Source organism: Tachyglossus aculeatus, chromosome 26 (genome assembly GCF_015852505.1).
Source record: "Tachyglossus aculeatus isolate mTacAcu1 chromosome 26, mTacAcu1.pri, whole genome shotgun sequence".
Lineage (NCBI taxonomy): Eukaryota > Metazoa > Chordata > Mammalia > Monotremata > Tachyglossidae > Tachyglossus > Tachyglossus aculeatus.
In genome coordinates this window covers 18,893,988-18,921,457 of record NC_052091.1, presented here as the reverse complement: position 1 = coordinate 18,921,457, position 27,470 = coordinate 18,893,988, and the positions used below count along the sequence as shown (strand labels likewise).

At 47.4% G+C, this 27,470-nt stretch overlaps 1 protein-coding gene across 1 annotated transcript in view; it reads left to right on the top strand.

Moving 5' to 3' along the window:
- FSD2 (fibronectin type III and SPRY domain containing 2) overlaps positions 1-20,781 on the top strand; it is a 43,119-nt gene extending 22,338 nt beyond the window's left edge. Inside the window, exons 14-20 of the mRNA XM_038767011.1 lie at positions 3,676-3,831; positions 6,151-6,285; positions 8,870-9,035; positions 9,360-9,493; positions 13,719-13,851; positions 16,105-16,281; positions 20,404-20,781. Of these exons, the coding sequence (XP_038622939.1) occupies positions 3,676-3,831; positions 6,151-6,285; positions 8,870-9,035; positions 9,360-9,493; positions 13,719-13,851; positions 16,105-16,281; positions 20,404-20,656 (1,154 nt within the window). The 3' untranslated portion in view covers positions 20,657-20,781. The remainder of the gene's footprint in view (positions 1-3,675; positions 3,832-6,150; positions 6,286-8,869; positions 9,036-9,359; positions 9,494-13,718; positions 13,852-16,104; positions 16,282-20,403) is intronic.
- The last annotated feature ends 6,689 nt before the right edge of the window (positions 20,782-27,470 follow it).

Genomic DNA, 27,470 nt, shown 5'->3' with positions numbered 1-27,470 from the left:
TACAAGCATATCAGGTTGGACACAGTCCCTGTCCCACCTGGGGTTCACAGTCTCAATCCCCATTTGACAGATGAGGGAACTGAGGCCCAGAGGAGTTAAGTGACTTGCCCAAGTTCACGCAACAGACAAGTGGCGGAGCCGGGATTAGAATAATAATAATAATAATGATGATGGCATTTATTAAGCGCTTACTATGTGCAAAGCACTGTTCTAAGCGCTGGGGAGTTACAAGGAGATCAGGTTGTCCCTTGGGGGGCTCACAGTCTTAATCCCCATTTTACAGATGAGGTCACTGAGGCACAGAGAAGTGAAGTGACTTGCCCAGAGTCACACAGCTGACAGTTGGCGGAGCCGGGATTTGAGCCCGTGACCTCCGACTCCGATGCCCGGGCTCTTTCCACTGAGCCACGCTGCTTGACCTTCTTACTCCCAGGCCCGGGTTCGAGCCATTCCGCCATGCTTCCAAGTACTTATTGTTGGGTACCTCAATCAATCAATCCATCGAGGGTATTTATTGAGCATTTACGGTGGGCAGAGCTCAGTATTGGGAAAGTATAAGACAGTAGAGTTGGTAGCTTCTAGACTGCGAGCCCGCCGTTGGGTAGGGACCGTCTCTATGTGTTGCCGACTTGTACTTCCCAAGCGCTTAGTACAGTGCTCTGCACACAGTAGGCGCTCAATAAATACGACTGATTGATTGATTAGCTATGATCCCTGCCCAGAAGCGGCTTACAGTCTGGGGGTGGGGGAGACAGACCTGAAAAGAAATTAGAAGTAGGGGAAATGGCAGGGTACAAGGTTAGGTGAAGATCAAGTACTTTAGACTGTGAGCCCACTGTTGGGTCGGGACTGTCTCTATATGTTGCCAACTTGGACTTCCCAAGCGCTTAGTACAGTGCCCTGCACACAGTAAGTGCTCAATAAATACGATTGATTGATTAAGAGACATAGATCGGGGCTGAAGGTTGGGTGAAGCTCAAGTACTTTAGACTGTGAGCCCACTGTTGGGTCGGGACCGTCTCTATATGTTGCCAACTTGGACTTCCCAAGCGCTTAGTACAGTGCCCTGCACACAGTAAGTGCTCAATAAATACGATTGATTGATTAAGAGACATAGATCGGGGCTGAAGGTTGGGTGAAGCTCAAGTACTTTAGACTGTGAGCCCACTGTTGGGTCGGGACCGTCTCTATATGTTGCCAACTTGGACTTCCCAAGCGCTTAGTACAGTGCTCTGCACACAGTAGGCGCTCAATAAATACGACTGATTGATTGATTAGCTATGATCCCTGCCCAGAAGCGGCTTACAGTCTGGGGGTGGGGGAGACAGACCTGAAAAGAAATTAGAAGTAGGGGAAATGGCAGGGTACAAGGCTGGGTGAAGATCAAGTACTTTAGACTGTGAGCCCACTGTTGGGTCGGGACCGTCTCTATATGTTGCCAACTTGGACTTCCCAAGCGCTTAGTACAGTGCCCTGCACACAGTAACCGCTCAATAAATACGATTGACTAAGAGACGTAGATCCAAGCGCAAAGGTGAGGTTGCAGAGACGAGGGGGAGTGGGGGAAAGGAGGGCGTAAGCGCTCCTTTAAGCGCTCAATAAATACGATTGATGATAAATACGATTGATGAGGGCGTAGTCAGGGAAGGCCTCTTGGAGGAGACGGGATTTGTTGGAGGGCTCGGAAGGTAGAGAGAGTGGTGGTCGGGCAGATTTCAGCGGGGAGAGAGTTCCAGGCCAGAGGGAGGACTTGAAACAAACATTTCAGAGCCTTATTGGAGGCCCGTCTCCTCCAAGAGGCCTTCCCTGACTAAGCCCTCCTTTCCTCCTCCTCCTCATCAATCGTATTTATTGAGCGCTTACTATGTGCAGAGCACTGTACTAAGCGCTTGGGAAGTACAAATTGGCAACATATAGAGACGGTCCCTACCCAACAGCGGGCTCACAGTCTAAAAGGGGGAGACGGAGAACAAAACCAAACATACTAACAAAATAAAATAAATAGGATATGTACAAGTAAAATAAATAGAGTAATAAATATGTACAAACATATATACATATATGCAGGTGCTGTGGGGAAGGGAAGGAGGTGGGGGGGGGATGGAGAGGGGGACGAGGGGGAGAGGAAGGAAGGGGCTCAGTCTGGGAAGGCCTCCTGGAGGAGGCCTTCCTCTTTTCCCGCTCCTTTCTGCGTCACCCTGCCTCGCTCCCCTTATTCATCCCCACTCCCAGACCCACAGCCCTGACGTCCATATCCGTAATTGTATTTATTTCTATTAATGTCTGTCACCCTCTAGACCGTAGGCTCAGTGCTTGTTATAATGTTCTGTTGTCCTCTCCCAAGTGCTTAGAACAGTGCTCCGTACACAGTAGGCGCTCAATAAATACGATCAACTGACGATTGAAGTTGGGGGTCAGGTCACCTTAGATGGTTGGACATGGCCCACTGTTGGGTCGGGACTGTCTCTATATGTTGCCAATTTGTACTTCCCAAGCGCTTACTACAGTGCTCTGCACATAGTAAGCGCTCAATAAATACGATTGATTGATTTTGGGGGCGTTGACTTTTAGACGACCGAGGAAACTCCCCCAAAGAGAAGCAGCGTGGCTCAATGGAAAGAGCCCGGGCTTGGAAGTCAGAGGTCGTGGGTTCAAATCCCGGCTCCGCCAGTTGTCAGCTGGGTGACCTTGGGCAAGTCACTTAACTTCTCTGGGCCTCAGCTACCTCATCTGTAAAATGGGGATGAAGACTGTGAGCCCCCCGTGGGATGACCTGATCCCTTTGAATCCTCCCCAGCGCTTAGAACGGTGCTTTGCACTTAGTAAGCGCTTAACAAATGCCATCATCATTATTATTATTATCCGCAGTGGGGTTGGAAGCGGTAAGCGCAGTTCATTAGCAGCGCGGCCTAGTGAAGAGAGCATGGTCCTGGGAGCCAGAAGGTTGTGGGTTCTAATCCCGCCTCCGCCACTTGTCTGCTGGGTGACCTTGGACAATTCGCTTCAATCAATCAATCAATCGTATTTATTGAGCACTTACTGTGTGCAGAGCACTGTACTAAGCGCTTGGGAAGTCCAAGTTGGCAACATATAGAGACAGTCCCTACCCAACAGTGGGCTCACAGTCTAAAAGGGGGAGACGGAGAACAAAACCAAACATACGAACAAAATAAAATAAATAGAATAGATATGTACAGGTAAAATAAATAGAGTAATAAATAATGATAATAATAATAATAATAATAATGGTATTTAAGTGCTTACTATGTGCCGAGCACTATTCTAAGCACTGGGGTAGATAAGAGGTAATCAGGCTGTCCCACATGGGGCTCCCAGTCTCAATCCCCATTCTCCAGATGATAACTGAGGCACAGAGAAGTGAATTGACTTAACCAAGGTCAGACAGGAGACAAATGGCAGAGCCAGAATTAGAACCCATGGCTTCACTTCTCTGTGCCTCAGTTCTCTCACCTGTCAAACGGGGACTGAGACGGTGAGCCCCACGTGGGACAGAGACGGTGTCCCCCCCGATTATCTTGTATCTATCCCAGCGCTTAGAACAGGGCCTGGCACATAGTAAGCGCTTAATGAGTACCCCAGTGATTATTATCATCACTGCGGGTGTCCGCAGGATTTGCGCTCACGACTCCACGCTACCTCTCTCCCCCCACCCAGCCCCGTCCGCTCCGGTGATAAATCCCCAAGCCCCCAACTCGGCCACGGGGTCTTCGGTGAAGGTGTGTTGGAGTCTGTTCTCCGACGACACGGTGGAAGGCTACGAGCTCTGCTACAAACCCGTGACAGATGGCACGGGGAACAAGGGGAACACAGGTAAGGTGACGCGGGGGGCAATGTACAGTGCTCTGCACATAGTAAGCGCTCAATAAATACGATTGATGATGATGATGATGTATGGAGCCATTTCCTGTGGGAGCAAACTGCGGGCTTGGGAGTGTGAGGGGAGAAGGCTTCTAGAGGCATTCATTCATTCAGTTGTATTTATTGATCTCACTATAATTATTATTATTATTAAAAATAATAATAACAGTAGTATTTGTGAAGCACTCATTACAGTGCTCTGCACATAGTAAGCGCTCAATAAATACGATTGATTGATTGAAGCACTCATTATGACCCTAGGCAAGTCACTTCACTTCTCTGGGCCTCAGTTTCCTCATCTGCAAAACGCCGGCCCCCCTCCTAGACTTCAAGCTCGCCGTGGGCAGGGGATGTATCTGTTCTCCCAAGTGCTTAGTACAGTGCTCTGCACCCGATAGGTGCTCAATAAATAAGTGCTCCCCTGTCTACATGTTTTGCTTTGTTGTCTGTCTCCCCCTTCTAGACTCTGAGCCCGTTGTTGGGTAGGGACCGTCTCTATAGGTTGCCGACTTGTACTTCCCAAGCGCTTAGTACAGTGCTCTGCACGCGGTAAGCGCTCAATAAATACGATTGAATGAATGAATGTGGGATGTGGACTATGTCCAACCTGATTTGAGCCCCTTCCTTCCTCTCCCCCTCGCCCCCCTCTCCATCCCCCCATCTTACCTCCTTCCCTTCCCCACAGCACCTGTATATATGTCTATATGTTTGTACATATTTATTACTCTATTTATTTATCTTATTTGTACATATCTATTCTATTTATTTTATTTTGTTAGTATGGTTTTGTTCTCTGTCTCCCCCTTTTATGTGAGCCCACTGTTGGGTAGGGACTGTCTATGTTGCCAATTTGTACTTCCCAAGCGCTTAGTACAGTGTTCTGCACATAGTAAGCGCTCAATAAATGCGATTGATGATGATGATGATTAGGTTGTATCTGCCCCAGGCGCTTAGTGTCTGGAACATAGTAAGCGCTTAACAAATCCAAAAGAAAAGAGACCTAGAGCTTCGATTCATTCATTCATATTTATTAGGGCGCTTTTTGTGTGCAAAGCACTGTACTAAGCACTTGGGAAAGTGCACGCTGAAGTACAACCCTTATGCCCAGATCTATAATTTATTTATTTATGTTAATATCTGTCTCCCCCTCTAGACTATAAGCTCACTGGGGGCAGGGAATGTTTCTCTTCTATTGCTCCCAAGTGCTTAGGACAGCGCTCGGTACACAGTAAACGCTTGATCCTTCCTCTCCCCCTCGTCCCCCTCTCCATCCCCCCCATCTTACCTCCTTCCCTTCCCCACAGCACCTGTATAGATGTATATATGTTTGTACATATTTTTTACTCTATTTATTTATTTTATTTGTACATATCTATTCTATTTATTTTATTTTGTTAGTACGTTTGGTTTTGTTCTCTGTCTCCCCCTTTTAGACCGTGAGCCCACTGTTGGGTAGGGACCATCTCTATATGTTGCCAATTTGTACTTCCCAAGCGCTTAGTACAGTGCTCTGCACATAGTAAGTGCTCAATAAATACAATTGATGATGATGATGATTAGGTTGTATCTGCCCCAGGCGCTTAGTGTCTGGAACATAGTAAGCGCGTTAAAAATCCAAAACCAAAGAGACCTAGAACTTCAGTTCATTCAGTCAGTCATATTTATTACGGCGCTTTCTGTGTGTAAAGCACTGTACTAAGCACTTGGGAAAGTGCACGCTGAAGTGCAACCCTGATGCCCATATCTGGAATTTATTTATTTATGATGTCAATGTCTGTCTCCCCCTCTAGACTATAAGCTCACTGGGGGCAGGGAATGTTTCTCTTCTATTGCTCCCAAGCGCTTAGGACAGCGCTCGGTACACAGTAAACGCTCGATCCTTCCTCTCCCCCTCGTCCCCCTCTCCATCCCCCCCATCTTACCTCCTTCCCTTCCCCACAGCACCTGTATAGATGTATATATGGTTGTACATATTTATTACTCTTTATTTATTTATTTTACTTGTACATTTCTATCCTATTTATTTTATTTTGTTGGTATGTTTGGTTCTGTTCTCTGTCTCCCCCTTTTAGACTGTGAGCCCACTGTTGGGTAGGGACTGTCTCTATGTGTTGCCAATTTGTACTTCCCAAGCGCTTAGTCCAGTGCTCTGCACATAGTAAGAGCTCAATAAATACGATTGATGATGATGATGATTGAATGAAAGCAGACTGAAAACTGACTGCATTTCAAGTCAAAGGCCCTGCGGGCAGAATTTCCGTCCCTTTTCAGAATTTACCGTGAAAGTCAAGGAAACATACTGCACCATCACTGACCTGCTGCCCAACACGCAGTACGAATTTTGGGTCACGGCTGTGAACAGTACCGGAAGCAGCCCGCTTAGTGAACGTGCCGTCTACGTGACAGGTAAGTCGGGGGGAGCAGGGAGGCTCCCCTTTTTCATCCCGGGGTCGTTAAGGCATCCGTGCTCGGCGCAGATTCGGTTTCGGGATCATCACTGGATCACTGCGGGTGGCGTGGTGGTTCACAGGAGGCCAATGCAGGTCGTGGGGGAGAGGCCCACAGACAGATAATAATAACGATGCCATCTGTTAAGCGCTTACTATGTGCCAAGCACTGCTCTAAGCGCTGGGGAGGATACAAGGTGATCAGGTTGTCCCACGGGGGGCTCACAGTCTTCATCCCCATTTTCCAGATGAGGCCCAGAGAAGTGAAGTGACTTGCCCGAAGTCACCCGGCTGACAACTGGCGGAGCCGGGATTCGAACCCATGACCTCGGACTCCCAAGCCCGGGCTCTTTCCATTGAGCCACGCTGCTTTCATGAGATGAGAGAAGAGAGACAGAGAGGGAGAGACGGGGGGAAGGGGAGAGAGGGACAACGGAGGACACCATAGGACATGGGGGAGAGTCCCACAGGGAGATGAGACAGAGATAAGAGGCCACTGCAGGTTGTGGTGTTCAGATCTGCAGGGAGACAGAGAGAGAAGGCCACTACAGGTTAATAATAATGGCATTTATTAAACGCTTACTATGTGCAAAGCACTGTTCTAAGCACTGGGGAGGTTACAAGGTGATCAGGTTGCCCCACGGGGGGCTCACGGTCTTACATCCCCATCTTACATGAGTTAACTGAGGCCCAGAGAAGTGAAGTGACTTGCCCAAAGTCACCCAGCTGACAAGTGGCGGAGCCCGGATTTGAACCCATGACCTCTGACTCCAAAGCCCGGGCTCTTTCCATTGGGCCACGCTGCTTGGAGAGACCCACAAGGAGATGAGGCAGAGACAGAGAGAGAGACAAAAGCATCTCCCCCTTCTAGACCGTGAGCCCGCTGTTGGGTAGGGATCGTCTCTCTATGTTGCCAATTTGTACTTCCCAAGCGCTTAGTCCAGTGCTCTGCACACAGTAAGCGCTCAATAAATACGACTGAATGAATGAATGAATGAACAGGAGGCCACTGAAGATCACGGCCGACAGACCTGCAGGGAGATGAGGGAGACCTTCGGAGAGATGAGAGACAGGAAGAGAGAGAGAGTAGAGCAGCATAGTCTAGCGGATAGAACCCACACTTGGGAGTCAGAAGGACCTGGGTTCTAATCCTGGCTCCACCATTTGTCTGCTGTGTGACCTTGGGCAAGTCCCTTCACTTCTCTGGGCCTCAGTTCCCTCATCTGGAAAATGGGGAATAAAACCGTGAGCCCCACATGGGACAGGGACCGCGTCCAACCCGATTTGCTTCTGTCTCAGCGCTTAGCAGAGTAAATAAATAATTGTGGTATTTGTTAAGCGCTTACTGTGTGCCAAGCACTAAGCAGCATCATCATCATCAATCGTATTTATTGAGAGCGCTTACTGTGTGCAGAGCACTGTACTAAGCGCTTGGGAAGTACAAATTGGCAACATATAGAGACAGTCCCTACCCAACAGTGGGCTCACAGTCTAAAAGGGGGAGACAGAGAACAAAACCAAACATACTAACAAAATAAAATAAATAAAATAAGCACTGGGGTAGATACAAGCTAATCAGATTGGACACAGTCCACATGCCACACGAATCCCCATTTTAGTCAGATTTATTGAGCACTTACTGTGTGCAGAGCACTGTACTAAGCGCTTGGGATATGTATATATGGTTGTACATATTTATTACTCTATTTATTTATTTATTTTACTTGTACATTTCTATCCTATTTATTTTATTTTGTTGGTATGTTTGGTTCTGTTCTCTGTCTCCCCTTTTTAGACTGTGAGCCCACTGTTGGGTAGGGACTGTCTCTATGTGTTGCCAATTTGTACTTCCCAAGCGCTTAGTACAGTGCTCTGCACATAGTAAGTGCTCAATAAATACGATTGATTGATTGATTGATTGACAATATAACAATAGCCCAGACACATTCCCTCCCCACGAGCTTGCAGCCTAGAGGGGGAGGCCGACATTTTACAGATGGGGGAACTGAGGCCCAGAGAAGTGAAGTGACTTGCCTAAGGTCATAGTAAGTGCTTAACAAATACCATTATCACTATTATTGTTAATAATATTGAGATCAACAAATACGATTGAATGAATATGATAGAATAATAGAACAAACACATTCCCTGCCCTCAAAAAGCTTGCGGTTTAGAGGGGGAGACAGACATGAATATAAATAAATAGATTACGGATACGCACATAAGTGCTATGGGGCTGGAAGAATAAAGGGAACAAAGTGCGACGCAGAAGGGAGCGGGAGAAGAGGAAAGGAGGGCTTAGTCAGGGAAGGCCTCTTGGAGGAGACGTACCACCTCAGTGCTCTGCACATAGTAAGCGCTCAATAAATACGATTGATGATGAAACCCCTCCAGTGACCCCTCCCGCCCCGACCTGGGGAAAGAAGGGTTTCTTTTTGTTGTCGCAAAGCTTCCGATGAGGGAAAGACAACGGGGGGGACGCTGAATCGTCCCCCCCGTCACCCCTACCTTTGGGCTGGGGGTCTCCTCTCCGTGTGTTTCAGCTCCCTCACCTCCCATCATCCGGAGCCAAGAGCTCTGCAGCTGTGAACAGGCCGCCCTGCTCCGCTGGGAATCCGGAAACCTGAACCCCGTCGATTCCTACACCATCGAGCTCGCCGCCGCCAACCCCGACGTGGGCGGCCAAGGGGCCGGGAGCCCGGTGACCGAGTGAGTCCGGGATGGCCCGTTCGGTCAGTCGCGTTTATGGAGCGCTTACCGTGTGCGGAGCACCGTACTAAGCGCTCGAGAGAGGACACTTAGACTTTTAGCCTGTGAGCCCACTGTTGGGTAGGGACTGTCTCTATATGTTGCCAATTTGTTCTTCCCAAGCGCTTAGTACAGTGCTCTGCACATAGTAAGCGCTCAATAAATACGATTGATGATGATGATGATGACACTTAGAACAATGATCACCTTCCAGGCCCTCAGCGAGCCAGGGACTGCCGTTCCCCGGCTCCGGGACGTGACGTCCTTCGCCCTTCTTGCCCGCAGGTCCATCGTTGGCATCCCCGCCCGGGAGGCCTTGATTCCGCTGCAGCCGAACCAGAGCTACCAGATCCACGTGCGAGCCATCAACTTGGGCGGGCCCAGTGAGAGGAGCCGGCCGGCTCGAGTCCGCACCACAGGTCCCGGGGAACGACCCCCGGGGACCCGGCCCGCTCCTCGGGATCCCGCTCCTCGTCTTCGAGGGCTCCCCGTCCTTCCTCTTCCCCCATTAATAATAATAATGTTGGTATTTGTTAAGCGCTTACTCTGTGCAAAGCACCGTTCTAAGCGCTGGGGTTGGTACAAGGTGATCAGGTTGTCCCACGAGGGGCTCACAGTCTTCCCATTAATAATAATTACAATAATGTTGGTATTTGTTAAGCGCTTACTCTGTGCAAAGCACCATTCTAAGCGCTGGGGTAGGCACAAGGTGATCAGGTTGTCCCACGAGGGGCTCACAGTCTTCCCATTAATGATAATAACAATAATGTTGGTACTTGTTAAGCGCTTACTCTGTGCAAAGCACCGTTCTAAGCGCTGGGGTAGGTACAAGGTGATCAGGTTGTCCCACGAGGGGCTCACGGTCTTCCCATTAATAATAATAACAATAATGTTGGTACTTGTTAAGCGCTTACTCTGTGCAAAGCACCGCTCTAAGCGCTGGGGTAGGTACAAGGTGATCAGGTTGTCCCACGAGGGGCTCACGGTCTTCATCCCCGGTTTACAGATGAGGGAACTGAGGCCCAGGGAAGTGACTTGCCCAACGTCACCCAGCTGACAAGTGGCGGATCCGGGATTCGAACCCACGACCTCTGACTCCAACGCCCGGGCTCTTTCCACTGAGCCACGCTGCTTCCCATTCCCTCTGCGTCACCCCGACTTGCTCCTCCAGCCCGGCCCCTCGGCACTTACGTCCTTCTCTGTCGTTGTATTTATTCCTATGAAGAATCCCGGTACTTGTTCGGTGCTCACTGTGTGCCAAGCACTGTTCTAAGCGCTGGGCTGGATGATAATAATGATAATAATTGCGGCAGCTGTTCCGCGGGCCAGGCACTGTATCAAGTGCCGAGGCGGACACGAGTAAATTCATTTCTACCTTCAATTCATTCAGCCGTATTTACTGAGCGCTCACACGTGTGGGGAACACTGTACTAAGCGCTTGGGAAAGTAACCTCCCCAGCGCTTAGAACAGTGCTTTGCACATAGCACATAGTTTTTAGACTGTGAGCCCACTGTTGGGTAGGGACTGTCTCTATATGTTGCCAATTTGTACTTCCCAAGCGCTTAGGACAGTGCTCTGCACATAGTAAGCGCTCAATAAATACGATTGATGATGATGATGATAGTAAGCGCTTAATAAATGCCATTATGTATGTATGTACAATACAAAAATCGGGCTGGACACAGGCCCTGTCCCACGTGGGGCTCACGCTCTCAATCCCCATTTTACGGTCGAGGTCACTGAGGCCCAGAGAAGTGAAGTGACTTGCCTGAGGTCACACGGCAGACAAGTGGCGGAGTCGGGATTTGAACCCAGGTCCTTCTGACGCCCGGGCTCTAGCCGCTCTAACCCTGACCGCGTCTAGACTGTAGCCTCACTGTGGGCAGGAAACACGATTACTATAACCCTCTGCTGTAGCATACTCTCCCGGCGCTTAGTACAGTCTTCCGCACAGAGGAAACGCTCAATAAATACCGTTGCTCGATCGATTTGGGCAGATTCAAGGGTGTCCTTTGACCCCACCAATAATAATAATAATAATAACGATGGCATTTGTTAAGCGCTTACTATGTGCAAAGCACCGTTCTAAGCGCTGGAGGGGATACAAGATGATCAGGTTGCCCCACGTGGGGCTCACCGTCCATCCCCATTTTACAGATGAGGGAACTGAGGCTCAGAGAAGTGAAGTGACTTGCCCAAGGTCACTCGGACTCGAACCCATGACCTCTGACTCCAAAGCCCGGGCTCTTTCCACTGAGCCACGCTCCTCTCCAATGTCACCCCGACTCCAGGCTGTCCTTGTTGCCTGCCGGAGTGACTTTATCAATCAATCAATCAGTCGTATTTATTGAGCGCTTACTGTGTGCAGAGCACTGGACTAAGCGCTTGGGAAGTACAAGTTGGCAACAACGTAACTTGATAGACGAGACGGAGGAGCCCAGTGTGCGGGCTGGGTTGCGGCAAGAGAGCGGCGAGGGGATCACGTGCTTTGGACTTCCCAAGCGCTTAGTACAGTGCTCTGCACACAATAAGCGCTCAATAAATACGATTGATTACCTCCTTCCCTTCCCCACAGCACCTGTATATATGTATATATGTTTGTACATATTTATTACTCTAGTTATTTTACTTGTGCATATCTATTCCATTTATTTTATTTTGTTAGTATGTTTGGTTTTGTTCTCTGTCTCCCCCTTTTAGACTGTGAGCCCACAGTTGGGTAGGGACCGTCTCTAGATGTTGCCAACTTGGACTTCCCAAGCGCTTAGTCCAGTGCTCTGCACACAGTAAGCGCTCAATAAATACGATTGATTGATTGATTACCTCCTTCCCTTCCCCACAGCCCCTGTATATATGTATATATGTTTGTACATATTTATTACTCTATTTATTTATTTTACTTGTACATATCTGTTCTATTTATTTTGTTTTCTTAGTATGTTTGGTTTTGTTCTCTGTCTCCCCCTTTTAGACTGTGAGCCCACTATTGGGTAGGGACTGTCTCTCTATGTTGCCAACTTGGACTTCCCAAGCGCTTAGTACAGTGCTCTGCACACAGTAAGCGCTCAATAAATACGATTGATTGATTGATTACCTCCTTCCCTTCCCCACAGCACTTGTATATATGTATATATGTTTGTACATATTTATTACTCTATTTATTTATTTTACTTGTACATATCTATTCTATTTATTTTGTTTTCTTGGTATGTTTGGTTTTGTTGTCTGTCTCCCCCTTTTAGACTGCAAGCCCACTGTTGGGTAGGGACTGTCTCTAGATGTTGCCAACTTATACTTCCCAAGCGCTTAGTACAGTGCTCTGCACACAGTAAGCGCTCAATAAATACGATTGATTACCTCCTTCCCTTCCCCACAGCACCTGTATATATGTACATATGTTTGTACATATTTATTACTCTATTTATTTCTTTATTTTACTTGTACCTATCTATTCTATTTATTTTATTTTGTTAGTATGTTTGGTTTTGTTGTCTGTCTCCCCCTTTTAGACTGTGAGCCCACTGTTGGGTAGGGACTGTCTCTAGATGTTGCCAACTTATACTTCCCAAGCGCTTAGTACAGTGCTCTGCACACAGTAAGTGCTCAATAAATACGATTGATTGATTACCTCCTTCCCTTCCCCACAGCCCCTGTATATATGTATATGTTTGTACATATTTATTACTCTATTTATTTATTTATTTATTTTACTTGTACATATCTATTCTATTTATTTTGTTTTCTTAGTATGTTTGGTTTTGTTCTCTGTCTCCCCCTTTTAGACTGTGAGCCCACTGTTGGGTAGGGACTGTCTCTCTATGTTGCCAACTTGGACTTCCCAAGCGCTTGGTACAGTGCTCTGCACACAGTAAGCGCTCAATAAATATGATTGATTGATTGATTACCTCCTTCCCTTCCCCACAGCACCTGTATATATGTACATATGTTTGTACATATTTATTACTCCATTTATTTATTTTACTTGTACATATCTATTCTATTTATTTTGTTTTCTTGGTATGTTTGGTTTTGTTGTCTGTCTCCCCCTTTTAGACTGCAAGCCCACTGTTGGGTAGGGACTGTCTCTAGATGTTGCCAACTTATACTTCCCAAGCGCTTAGTACAGTGCTCTGCACACAGTAAGCGCTCAATAAATACGATTGATTGATTGATTACCTCCTTCCCTTCCCCACAGCACCTGTATATATGTACATATGTTTGTACATATTTATTACTCTATTTATTTATTTTACTTGTACCTATCTATTCTATTTATTTTATTTTGTTAGTATGTTTGGTTTTGTTGTCTGTCTCCCCCTATACGATTGATTACCTCCTTCCCTTCCCTTCCCCACAGCACCTATATATATGTATATGTTTGTCCATATTTATTACTCTATTTATGTATTTATTTTACTTGTACATATCTATTCTATGTATTTTATTTTGTTAGTATGTTTGGTTCTGTTCTCTGCCTCCCCCTTTCAGATTGCGAGCCCGCTGTTGGGTAGGGACCGTCTCTCTGTGTTGCCAACTTGGACTTCCCAAGCGCTCAGTCCAGTGCTCCGCACACAGTAAGCGCTCAATAAATACGATTGATTGATTGGTGAGGAGTTTTTGTCCGATGCCCTTTTGTCTCGCAGGCTGCTATTTCTACCTGAACAGGGACACGGCCCACCCCTGCCTGTCCATCTCGGACGACGGATTTACGATTCTGCGGGAGGAAGGAGCCCTCTTCGTCGGGGACGCCCTTCCCAGCGACCTCCGGTTTACGGGGTAACAAATCCCCTCTTCTCCCTCTGTGCGGCATTCCCGCGGAAGCAGCGGTTCCTAATGGGAAGCGCCCAGCCGAGGAGTCGGAAGTCCTGGGTTCTAATCCCGCTATGCCATGCCTCTGATGATGATGATGGTATTTCTTAAGCGCTATGTGCACTGTTCTAAGCGCTGGGGGGATACAAGGTGATCAGGTTGTCCCACCGGGGGCTCACAGTCTCCACCCCCATTTTACAGATGAGGGAACTGAGGCCCAGAGAAGTGACTTGCCCAAAGTCACCCAGCTGACAATTGCCGGAGCTGGGATTTGAACCCGCGCCCTCTGACTCCAAAGCCCGGGCTCTTTCCACTGAGCCACGCTGCTTCTCTGCTGTGTGACCGTGGGGAGGTCACATCAATTTCTCTGGGCCTCAGTTTCCCCATCTGTAAAAAGGGAATTAAAACTGAGCCCTATGAGGGGCAAGGGACTGTGTCCAACCTGATTATCTTGTAACTATCCCGGTGCTTAGTGCCTGGCACATAGTAAGCACTTAACAAAAACCACAATTACGATTAGGAGGAGTAGTAATAATAATAATGAAGGTATTTGTGAAGCGCTTACTATGTGCCAAGCACATAGTAGACCTCTTCTAGACTGTGAGCCCACTGTTGGGTAGGGACCGTCTCTATGTTGCCAACTTGTACTTCCCAAGCGCTTAGTACAGTGCTGTGCACATAGTAAGCGCTCAATAAATATGACTGAATTGAATGAATAGTAGATACAAGGTAATCAGGTTGTCCCATGGCATAATGGATAGAGCCTGGGCCTAATTTACCTCATCTGTTAAATGGGGATTAAGACTGTGAGCCCCCCCCCGAGGGACAACCTGATCACCTTGTAACCTCTCCAGTGCTTAGAACAGTGCTTGGCACATAGTAAGTGCTTAATAAATGCCATCATTATTATTATTTAATTTCTCTGTGCCTCAGTTACCTCATCTGTGAAATGGGGATTAAGTCTGTGAGACGAATGGAGCACTTACTTTATGCCAGGCACTGTACTAAGTGCTGGGGTGGGTACAAGCAAAGCGGGGTGGACACAGTCCCGTTCCCCCATGGTGCTTGCGGTCTTCATCCCCATTTTCCAGATGAGGGAACTGAGGCCCAGAGAAGTGAAGGGACTTGCCCAAGGTCACACGGCAGACAAGTGGAATTAGGCCCAGGCTCTATCCATTACGCCAATGGGGACTGGAAGAGGAGGAGGAGAAGCTCATCTCTAGACTGGAAGCTCACTGTGGGCAGGGAAGGTGTCCATTCATTCAATCAATCGTATTGAGCGCTTACTGTGTGCAGAGCACTGTACTGTACTGTACTGTACAGAGCTTGGGAAGTACAAGTTGGCAACATATATATATATTATATATATGTATAAGATATATATAGATAGATAGATCTATAGAGATATATAGATATATAGATAGCTATATATCTCTATAGATATATCTATAGAGATATATCTCTCTATCTATCTCTATAGATATATCTATAGAGATATATAGCTATATATCTCTATAGATATATCTATAGAGATATATCTATCTCTATATATATCTCTCTATATTTCTATAGATATATATCTATCTATCTATATATAGATATATAGTTGGCAACATATGTCCCTACCCAACAGCGGGCTCACAGTCTAGAAGGGGGAGACAGACAACAAAACAAGTGGACAGGTGTCAATACCATCAGAATAAATAGAATTATAGCTATCTATGCACCATTAATAAAATAGAATAGTAAATATGTACAAGTAAAATAAATAGAGCAGTAAATCTGAACATATCATCAATCGTATTTATTGAGCGCTTACTGTGTGCAGGGCACTGTACTAAGCGCTTGGGAAGTACAAATTGGCAACATCTAGAGACGGTCCCTACCCAACAGTGGGTTCACAGTCTAGAAGGGGGAGACAGGGAACAAAACCAAACATACTAACAAAATAAAATAAATATACAGGTGCTGCGGGGAGGGGAAGGAGGAGGGGCAGAGGGGGGATGGGGAGGAGGAGAGGAAAAAGGGGGCTCAGTCTGGGAAGGCCTCCTGGAGGAGGTGAGCTTTCCGTAGGGCTTTTATTGTTGTGTTGTCCTCTCCCAAGCGCTCAGTCCAGCGCTCTGCACAGAGTAAGCGCGCAATCGATCCGACGGGGAATGAAGGAGAGGGAGGTGGGCTGCGCCCTGAGGCCTTTCTTTTCCCCCACTGCCGCGTGGACAGATGTGCCGCTGTCCTGGCCCGCCTGATTCCCGTGAGAGGAACCCATTACTGGGAGGTGGAAGTGGACGAAGACTCGGACTATACCGTCGGCGTGGCTTTCGAAGACGTTCCCCGGCACCATTCCCTCGGCGCCGACGATTCCTCCTGGTGCATGAGGCACTCGAACACATCACCCAGGTAATGGGAAGCTGCCCTCCCCCCCCCAATCCCTTTTTTATTTGAATGGTATCTGCTAAAAGCGCTTCCTCTGTGCCAGGCTCTGTGCTAAGCGCCGGGGTAGATTGGCTGGACACAATCCCTGTCCCCCATGGGGCTCTGTCTTAATCCCCGTTTTACGGATGAGGGAACTGAGTCAGGCAGTCAGATTTATTGAGTGTTTACTGTGTGCAGAGCACTGGACTAAGCGCTTGGGTGAGGACTTTCCCCCTTTTAGACTGTGAGCCCACTGTTGGGTAGGGACTGTCTCTATATGTTGCCAATTTGTACTTCCCAAGCGCTTAGTACAGTGCTCTGCACATAGTAAGCGCTCAATAAATACGACTGATGATGACTACAGAACAATAGACATATTCCCGGCCCACAAGCTGACAGTCTACAGAAGCAGCGAGGCTCAGTGGAAAGAGCCCGGGCTTTGGAGTCAGAGGGCCTGGGTTCAAATCCTGGCTCCGCCAACTGTCAGCTGTGTGACTTTGGGCAAGTCACTTCTCTGGGCCTCAGTGACCTCATCTGTCAAATGGGGATGAAGACCGTGAGCCCCCCCCGTGGGACAACCCGATCACCATGTAACCTCCCCAGCGCTTAGAACAGTCCTTTGCACATAGTAAGCGCTTTAATAAATGCCATCATTATCATCAGAGGGGGAACATTTTGTTAGTATGTTTGGTTTTGTTCTCTGTCTCCCCCTTTTCGACTGTGAGCCCACTGTTGGGTAGGGACTGTCTCTAGATGTTGCCAATTTGTACTTCCCAAGCGCTTAGTACAGTGCTCTGCACATAGTAAGCGCTCAATAAATATGATTGATGATAGAAAGCAATACGCTTTGCACATAGTAAGCGCTTAATAAATGCCATTATTATTATATGGACATAAGTGGTGTGGGGCTGGGAGGGGGGATGAATAAAGGGAGCGAGTCAGGGCGACACAGAAGGGAGTGGAAGAGGAAAGGAGACCTTTTGGAGGAGACGTGCCTTCAAAAAGACTTTGAAAAGGGGGAAGAGTAATTGTCTATCGGATAGGAGGAGGGATGCGGGTGAGAGGTGGGCATCAAGATAGATGAGATCGAAGTACAGTGAGCGGGTTGACATTAGCGGAGCGAAGCGTACGGGCCGGATTCAAATAGGAGGGGGTCAGCGGATCGAGGGCTTTAAAGCCAGCGGTGAGGAGTTTCTGTTGGCTGCAGAGATTTACTTGTACATATCTATTCTATTTATTTTATTTTGTTAGTATGTTTGGTTTTGTTCTCTGTCTCCCCCTTTTAGACTGTGAGCCCACTGTTGGGTAGGGACTGTCTCTATACGTTGCCAATTTGTACTTCCCAAGTGCTTAGTACAGTGCTCTGCACATAGAAAGCGCTCAATAAATACGATTGATGATGATGATGATGGACGGGCAAGCCCTGGAGGTTCTTGAGGAGTGGGGAGACGTGGACTGAACGTTTCTGGAGAAAAATGATCCGGGCAGCCGAGGGAAATGTGGACTGGAGTGGGGAGAGAAGGCAGGCAAATGCTTCAGGTAATGCTTCAGAGGAGCAGCGTGGCTCAGTGGAGAGAGCACAGAGAGTCAGAGGTCATGGGTTCAAATTCCGGCTCCACCAATTGTCACCTCACTTCTCTGGGCCCCAGTGACCTCATCTGTAAAACGGGGATTAAGAGTGCGAGCCCCCCGTGGGACAACCTGATCACCTTGTAACCTCCCCAGCACTTAGAACAGTGCTTTGCACCTAGTAAGCGCTTAATAAATGCCATCATTACTATGATTATTATGGGTGGAGAGGAAGGGGTGGATTCTAGAAATGTTGAGAAGGTCGAACTGACGGGTTTGGTGACTATGTCGACCGGACGAGAGACGTGAGTAGAGGATAATCGATGAATCAATGGTATTTTTTGAGCACATACTACGTGCAGAGCACTGTACTAAACATTTGGGATGTCACGGTTATGGGCTTGTGAGACTCAGAATGGTGGTGCTGTCTACAGAAATGGGAAAGTCGCAAGAAGGACAAGGTTTGGGTGGAAGATGAAGAGTCTGGTTTTAGATAGGTTGCGCCTCTGAAGGGACCCTTCCAACTTTAAATATGGACTCCAAGGCATTCTTTGGCTACAATAACTCACATATACTTGTGAGTTCAAGATGGCTTGAAAAGATAAGGCCACTCTTGAAGAATGTCATAGCATCACACTACCATGGGTTTGCTTACATCTTTTTTTTAAAAAAAATAGTATTTAAGCACTATGTTCTTACTATGTTCTACTTGCTATGTTTTACTGTTCTAAAAACTGGGTTAGGCACAAGTTAATTAGGTTGGACACAGTCTGCACATGGGGCTAACAGAATTAATCCTCAGTTTACGGATGGGGTAACAGACGCAGAAGTGACTTGTTCGATACAACAATTAATAGATACATTCCCTGCCCATGATGAGCTTACAGCCTAGAGAGGGAGTCAGGTATCAATATAAATAAAAAATAAATGACAGATATCATCATCAATCATATTTATTGAGCGCTTACTATGTGCAGAGCACTGTACTAAGCGCTTGGGAAGTACAAGTTGGCAACATATAGAGACAGTCCCTACCCAACAGTGGGCTCACAGTCTAAAAGGGGGAGACAGGGAACAAAACCAAACATACTAACAAAATAAAATAAATAGAATAGATATGTACAAGTAAAATAGGGTAATAAATATACATATATACAGGTGCTGTGGGGAAGGGAAGGATTGTATTATTGTATTATTATTACAATACAACAATAAACAGACACATTCCCTGCCTACAAGGAGAATCTTCCAGCCGCAGGAGCCAATTACCTCACAGGGTGTCCAAGCTGATTAGCTGGTATCTACCCCAGTGCAGTGCACATAGTAAGCGCCTAAATGCCCCGGCACTTAATGTACATCCCTTTAAACCGCGGACTGATATGGACATAACAACTGTGGGGCTGGGAGGATAAATAAAGGAACAAGTCATGGCGATGAGTCGGAATTAGAACCCAGGTCCCTCTGACTCCCATTTTGCTTCATCCTAGATAAATTGAGGTTTTAGAAAGTAGTTTGAGTCCCTCAGTCATATTTATTGAGTGCTTACTGTATGCAGGGCACTGTACTAACCGCTTGGGAGAGTACAATGTAAAGACAAACAGGCCCATTCCCTGCCCACAATGAGCTTACGGCCTAGGGGAGTGAGATGCTTGAGAATTAAAGGCCTCTCCAGAATTGGTGGAATTCCTTAATCTAGGAACGCTTTCGCCATTCCCACTCATACGAGTGCAAGGTGCCTCAAACAGATCTCCCATTTGCTGCTTTAAAGATTTGCTCTTATAACTGTTTCGCCTGATTCTGTAATTTTGAATGACTCATTTTACTTCCGAGAACCCACGCTCAGACCCAACACTGTAATACAGATTTCTCGAACTTGTCCTTCCTGCAGAAATCTTGTCTTAAAATGAGTCCAATCACCAGGCGAGAAGCAGCGTGGCCTGGAGCCCGCTGTTGGGTAGGGACCGTCTCTATATGTTGTCATCTTGTACTTCCCAAGCGCTTAGTACAGTGCTCCGCACACAGTAAGCGCTCAATAAATACGATTGAATGAATGAATGAATGGAACCTGGGCATCATGAAGACCTGGGTTCTGATCCCGGCTCCGCCGCTGGTCTGCTGGGTGACCTTGAGCAAGTCACTTTGCTTCTCTGGGTTGCAGTCACCTCATCTGTAAAATGGGGATTAAGTCTGTGAGCCTTATTTGGGACAGGGACTGTGTGTTCAACCTGATTAGCTGGTATCTTCCGCAGTGATTAGTGCCTGGCACATAGGAAGTGACTAACAAATACCTTTTTTTTTTTTTAAAAAAAAGCTTTAGCCATGGCCTTCTAACTCAGTGATGGTGAGATCAGTGTTGAGAGAGTGAACCCCTGGTCAATTGGATGGGGATTTCAACATTGCCTTGGCAGGTCGTTTAGTAAAGGAGCCCCAATCATAAAAAGAAGAGAAACTAGGAAAACAGCATCCCTATCCCCTCCTCCCCCACGTTTCTCTCCACCCAACAAGCTTAATTCACCTGTCAAACCTCAAATTTCCCAGGCACAAATATGAATTTCTCCACGGTGGGCAGACTCCAGAGATACAGATAACAATCCCGCCGAGGAGGATTGGGCTCCTCCTCGACTATGAGACCTGTAAGTTGTCCTTTTTCAACGTGGCCATCTGCCAGCACCTCTACACGTTCAGCTGTCGGCTTCGGCGCCTCGTTCACCCCTGCTTTTCCTTGGAGAAAGCCGGTTCGCTGAAAATACGCAACGGGGTTTCGCCGCCCAAGTACGCCTCTCCCGACTAAGGTGGGCGGCCGTGGGGAGAGGGGCCGGCGTCTGGCTTTCCCGAGTGCAGCCGGAGACCACCAGTTCCTGGGAATGCCGTTTGCGAACGGAAGTCCCGAAAAGCAGCGTGGCTCGGCGGGAAGAGCCCGGGCTTTGGAGTCGGAGGTCGTGGGTTCAAATCCCAGCTCCGCCAACTGTCAGCTGTGTGACTTTTCTCTGTGCCAGTCACCTCATCTGTAAACTGGGGATGAAGACTGTGAGCCCCCCGTGGGCCAACCTGATCACCTTGTAACCTCCCCGGCGCTTAGAACAGTGCTTTGCCCATAGTAAGCGCTTAATAAATGTCATCGTTATTAAGTCTAGTCCTCTTTTTATGGTATTTATAATAATAATGATGATAGCATTTATTAAGCGCTTACTACGTGCAAATAACGGTTCTAAGCGCTGGGGAGGATACAAGGTGATCAGATTGTCCCACATGGGGCTCACGGTCTTAATCCCCATTTTCCAGGTGAGGTGACTGAGGCCCAGAGAAGTGAAGTGACTTGCCCCAAGTCACCCAGCTGACAATTGGCGGAGCCGGGAGTTGAACCCATGACCTCTGACTCCAAAGCCCGGGCTCTTTCCACTGAGCCACGTATTTGTTAAGTGTTTACTAGGGGCCAGGCACTGTTCTGGGGTGGGTAGATGGGTAGGGACCGTCTCTATACGCTGCCGATTTGTACTTCCCAAGCGCTTAGTACAGTGCTCTGCACACCGTAAGCGCTCAAATACAACTGAATGAATACAAGGCAATCAGGTTGGATCCAGTCACACGTAGTCACGCAGTCTCAGCAGACAAATGGCAGAGTTGGGATGAGAAACCCATGTCCTTTGGCCGCCCAAGCCCGTGCTCTAGCCATTAGGCCACACTGCTACCCGCTTCCCCCTCCACCCTGGGTTTCAGCTTCTCCAGAGGGCTTCGCCCAATGCCTGCCAGAAGGAGAAAAAAAATCTCACTTAGCCATCGCTGAGGACTCTGCCCAAATGCTATTCTGCTGGGCGTTTGTGGTTAGCGAGAAACGGATCCCCATTTGTCGACGGCCACGCTGCCCTCAACGCGCCCGCTCTCGGAAGCAGGGTTAGGCCTGCTTAGTACTTGGAAGACCACCTGGGAGTACCCAGTGCTGTCGGTGTAGAGAGGCAATATGGCCTAAAAATAATGGCATTTATCAATCGCTTCCTATGTGCAAAGCACTGTTCTAAGCGCTGGAGAGGTTACAAGGTGATCAGGTTGTCCCACGGAGGGGGGCTCACAGTCCTAATCCCCATTTTTACAGACGAGGTGACAGGGAAGTGAAGTGACTTGCCCAAAGTCACACGGCTGACAACTGGCAGAGCCGGGATTTGAACCCATGACCTCCGACTCCATCATCATCATCAATCATACTTATTGAGCGCTTACTATGTGCAGAGCACTGTACTAAGCGCTTGGGAAGTACAAATTGGCAACATATAGAGACAGTCCCTACCCAACAGTGGGCTCACAGTCTAAAAGGGGGAGACAGAGAACAAAACCAAACATACTAACAAAATAAAATAGAATAGATATGTACAAATAAAATAAATAAATAGAGTAAAAAATATGTACAAACATATATACATATATACAAGTGCTGTGGGGAAGGGAAGGAGGTAAGATGGGGGGGATGGAGAGGGGGACGAGGGGGAGAGAGCCCGGGACTCCAAAGCCCGGGCTCTAGGCCTAGTGGATACAGCACAGGCCTAGGATTCAGGAGGACATGGGCTCATCTGCTGGGTGACCTTGGGTGAGTTACTTCACCTCTCTGAGCCTCAGTTCCCTCACCTGTAAAACAGGGATCAAGACTGTGAGCCCCACGTCATGGATTGTGTCCAACCTGATTATCTTGTATCCCTCCCTCACGGTGGGCAAGGAACCTGTTTCTTGCTGAAGTCTCCCCGGCGCTTAATACAGTGCTGTGCACACAGTAAGCGCTCAATGAATTATTGAATTTATGAATTTATGAATCCAGTACCCACTGGATTTAGGGGGTTTCCGGAGGAGAGGCTGACCTGACGTACCCACCCCATCCCAAAAGGTGGGCCATATTTCGACCCCTAAATCCACGCCACGGCCCAGTGGCGGGGCACGGGGACACTGAGGAGAACCAGCATCTCCCGGAGCGCACCCAACGTTTTTTGTGATAATAACGGTGGTATTGGTTAAGCGCGTACTATGTAGAGAAAACTACATACTAGGAAGATACAAAAAATACTAGGAAGAGAAAACACTGGATACAAGCAAATCAGATTGGACGCAGCCCGTTCCACATGAGGCTCACGGTCTTAACCCCCATTTTCCAGATGAGGGAACTGAGGGTCAGAGAAGTGACTTGCCCAAGGTCACCCAGCTGGCAAGTGGTGGGGGCGGGACTAGAACCCAGGTCCTTCCGAGGCCCTTGCGTTCCCCAGCCTTCCTCTTACCCTACCGCCGAAACGGGCCCACGGCAAGCAGCGACGACCAGAACGTGGAAGCCCAGCCTGCAGAAGCAACAATCGCTTCGTACCCTTGATCGATCCCAACTCGGCACTGCGTTCTGCTTCCGACCTTGGAGCTGCCTGGAATTTCCCAGGGGAGGGAAACGCTCAGGAATCGTGCCCACAAAAAGGAAATACAAATGAGGCAGTTTAAAAATCTGGTCACGCTCAAATGTTTTATTCATTAACTTATCTAGGAAGAGAAAACACATACGCACACACCCTCACCCCACCTCCACTCCCCCGGTTTAAATTGAAGGTGACACCTAAGCCGGCAGTAAAGGAACATAAATTACCTGTGCCCCCTTCCTCCTCTCTCTCATCCTGCTCAAGGTGGAAAGGGACTGCTTTAATCCTTTCAATCTACTTAATTTCTTAATTTCTCTCTGCCGGCCCTCGGCTGAAACTCAAGGGCCTTTGAGACGGATGCCTCTTCTGGTTTTCTCTTTCCGTTTCTCCACTGAGATGAGCCTGCTGCCCCAGATTCAAACCAAAACCTGGATCTGGATGTTCTTGTTCTCCAAAGGGCAGTGGAAAAAAAAAACCCAATAATATATTCAATCGTATTTATTTTAGACTGTGAGCCCACTGTTGCGTAGGGACCGTCTCCATATGTTGCCGACTTGTACTTCCCGACTTGTACTTAGGACAGTGCTCTGCACACAGTAAGCGCTCAATAAATATGATTGATTGATTGATTGAGCACTGTACTAAGCGTTTGGAAAGTACAATTTGGCAACAGATGTAACTAGACTGTGAGCTCGTCTTCTAGAGTGTAAGCCCGCTGACCGTCTCTATATGTTGCCGACTTGTACTTCCCAAGCGCTTAGTACAGTGCTCTGCACACAGTAAGTGCTCAATAAATACGACTGAATGAATCCCTACTCAACAACGGGCTCACAGTCAAGAAGGGGTGGGGGGAGAGAAAAAACAAAACAAGTGGACAGGCATCAATAGCATCAATATAAAAAAAAGAATTACAGATTAGCAGGGGAGCGGAGTGTGTGGGCCAGGATGCAGAAGGAGAGAAGGGAGGTGTGATCCCGCTGTTGGGTAGGGACCGTCTCTATATGTTGCCGACTTGTACTTCCCAAGCGCTTAGTACAGTGCTCTGCACACAGTAAGCCCTCAATAAATACGATTGAATGAATGAATGGATAGGAGGGGACAAGGGGATGGAGGGCTTTGACGCCAACAGTGAGGAGTTTTTGCTTGATCACCCCTGCTCACCACATCCTGAGGAAAATCCGCTCCGGGGATTCTCCTTCCGCAGGCTCGGCTGGCCTCCGAATCTGTGGAAAAGGTGAATTATGAAAATAAAGGTATTGGAATCACGAGCTACCTACAGAACACCAAGGGGATTGAACGCAGGTCCTCGCTCTGGAGAGTACCTGTGATGCTCCACCTCTCCAGATATAATCCCATTTTCTTCCCCCAGCCTGGAGGGTGACCACAGGTGGGAACGCTATTAGCCGTGAGCTTTAATTTTCTCATATTCTGAATAATAATGGCATTTGTTAAGCGCTTACTATGTGCAAAGCACTGTTCTAAGCGCTGGGGGGATACAAGGTGATTAAGTTGTCCCACGTGGGGCTCACAGTCTTAATCCCCACTTTACAGATGAGGTAACTGAGGCTCAGAGAAGTTAAATGGCTTGCCCAAGGTCACACAACAGACATGTGGTGGAGCCGGGATTCGAACCCATGACCTCTGACTCCAAAGCCCGGGCTCTTTCCACTGAGCCACGCTGCTTCTCTAGGAAACAATCCGGTATCATCCCATAAAATGTCCGCAGGGCCTTGATAAAAACAGGGAACTTGGATTGATTTGCCTGAAAATGGGGCCAATTGGCTCCACGAAGCAAAGTGCGATTTCCCAAAATAAATCTTTTCAAGTGCGTTAATCAATCAACGGCACTTTTGGGGCACTGTATTAAACGCCTGCTGATGTAAAAAAAAAAATGACAGCTTAGAAAAAAATGCCGGTATAAGACAGTTCCATGGAACGGCAATGCCAATTTGTGACAGAATGATTATGAATTCAGCTTTAGGCAGATAAATGTCAATATTTCACGCTCAAATGTTACCTTCCGCCTCCTGTTCGGCCAAAACGCAACTTGGATTAACGTGCCCACTTCATCCAAGGTCACACAACAGACATGTGGTGGAGCCGGGATTCGAACCCATGACCTCTGACTCCAAAGCCCGGGCTCTTTCCACTGAGCCACGCTGCTTCTCTAGGAAACAATCCGGTATCATCCCATAAAATGTCCGCAGGGCCTTGATAAAAACAGGGAACTTGGATTGATTTGCCTGAAAATGGGGCCAATTGGCTCCACGAAGCAAAGTGCGATTTCCCAAAATAAATCTTTTCGAGTGTGTTAATCAATCAACGGCACTTTTGGGGCACTGTATTAAACGCCTGCTGATGTAAAAAAAAAAATGACAGCTTAGAAAAAAATGCCGGTATAAGACAGTTCCATGGAACGGCAATGCCAATTTGTGACAGAATGATTATGAATTCAGCTTTACGCAGATAAATGTCAATATTTCACGTTCAAATGTTACCTTCCGCCTCCTTTTCGGCCAAAACGCAACTTCGGTGACCCCAGGGTCAAGAACCCCATGTCCCCCGTTAGAGTGGAATGGGCTCAACTGCAGATTTGGACGGTCACCTCCTGTGAGAAAAAGAACACCAACCGAGGCAGCATTTGAACACCAAGTTCACTTTTTCGCTGTTTTTTTCCTTTCCCTACTGGAGCAAATTTCAAGGTCGTCTAGGATGGGGAATGGGTCTCACTTCACTCATCCAAATTTGTTGAGTGCTTACTGCGGGCAGGGCACCGGACTAAGAGCTTGGGAGAATACAATATACCACTCATCATCATCAATCGTATTTATTGGGCGCTTACCATGTGCAGAGCACTGTACTGAGCGCTTGGGAAGTACAAATTGGCAACATAGAGAGACGGTCCCTACCCAACAGCGGGCTCACAGTCTAAAAGGGGGAGACAGACGACAAAACCAAACATACTAACAAAATAAAATAAATAGGATATGTACAAGTAGAATAAATAGAGTAATAAATATATACAAACATATACACCAATAAAAATAATGGCATTTGTTAAGGGCTTACTATGTGTAAAGCCCTGTATAGTACGGGGGGGGGGGGGAGATACAAGGTGATCAGGTTGTCCCACGTGGGGCTCAGTCTTAATCCCCATTTTACAGATGAGGTAACTGAGGCCCAGAGAAGTCCAAAGTCACCCAGCTGACAAGTGGCGGCGCCGGAATTAGAACCCATGACCTCTCACTCCAAAGCCCGGGCTCTTGCCGCTGAGCCACGCTGCTTCTCGATAAACAGACACATTCGCCGCCGACAACGAGCTTGGTGAACTCTATCATTCATTCGGTCGTATTTATTGAGCGCTTACTGTGTGCAGACCACTGTACTAAGCGCTTGGGAAGTCCAAGTCGGCAACATCTAGAGCCGGTCCCTACCCAACAGCGGGCTCACAATCTAGAAGGGGGAGACGGGCAACAAAACAACACATATTAACAAAATAAATATAGGATCACTAGAAACAATATACCAATTCGCTTTTTTCTGAAGACCATGGGCATTCTCTGCCCTGCTTATTTTTGTTTTTTTCCCCCATAATTTCACATACCATTTAGCGATCAATTTCAGGTTCACAATTCCAAGGTTTATTTTGATAGAGCCCACTGTTGGGTAGGGACCGTCTCTATATGTTGCCAATTTGTACTTCCCAAGCGCTTAGTACAGTGCTCTGCACATAGTAAGCGCTCAATAAATACGATTGATGATGATGATGATGATAGCCAGCAACACCACCAGGAGGATAGGAAAGGCAAAACAAAAGTAGGAATCACGTCTGTGCTATTCTACGTGGCTTTTGTGTTAACGTCTCAAATCAATCAATTGTATTTATTGAGCGCTTACTGTGTGCAGAGCACTGTACTAAGCGCTTGGGAAGTCCAAGTCGGCAACATCTAGAGACGGTCCCTACCCAACAGCGGGCTCACAATCTAGAAGGGGGAGACAGGCGACAAAACAACGCATATCAACAAAATAAATACAGGATCACTAGAAACAATATACCAATTCAGTTTTTTCTGAAGACCATGGGCATTCTCTGCCCTGCTTATTTTTGTTTTTTTTCCCCCATAATTTCACATACCATTTAGCGATCACTTTCAGGTTCACAATTCCAAGGTTTATTTTGATACAGCCCACTGTTGGGTAGGGACTGTCTCTATATGTTGCCAATTT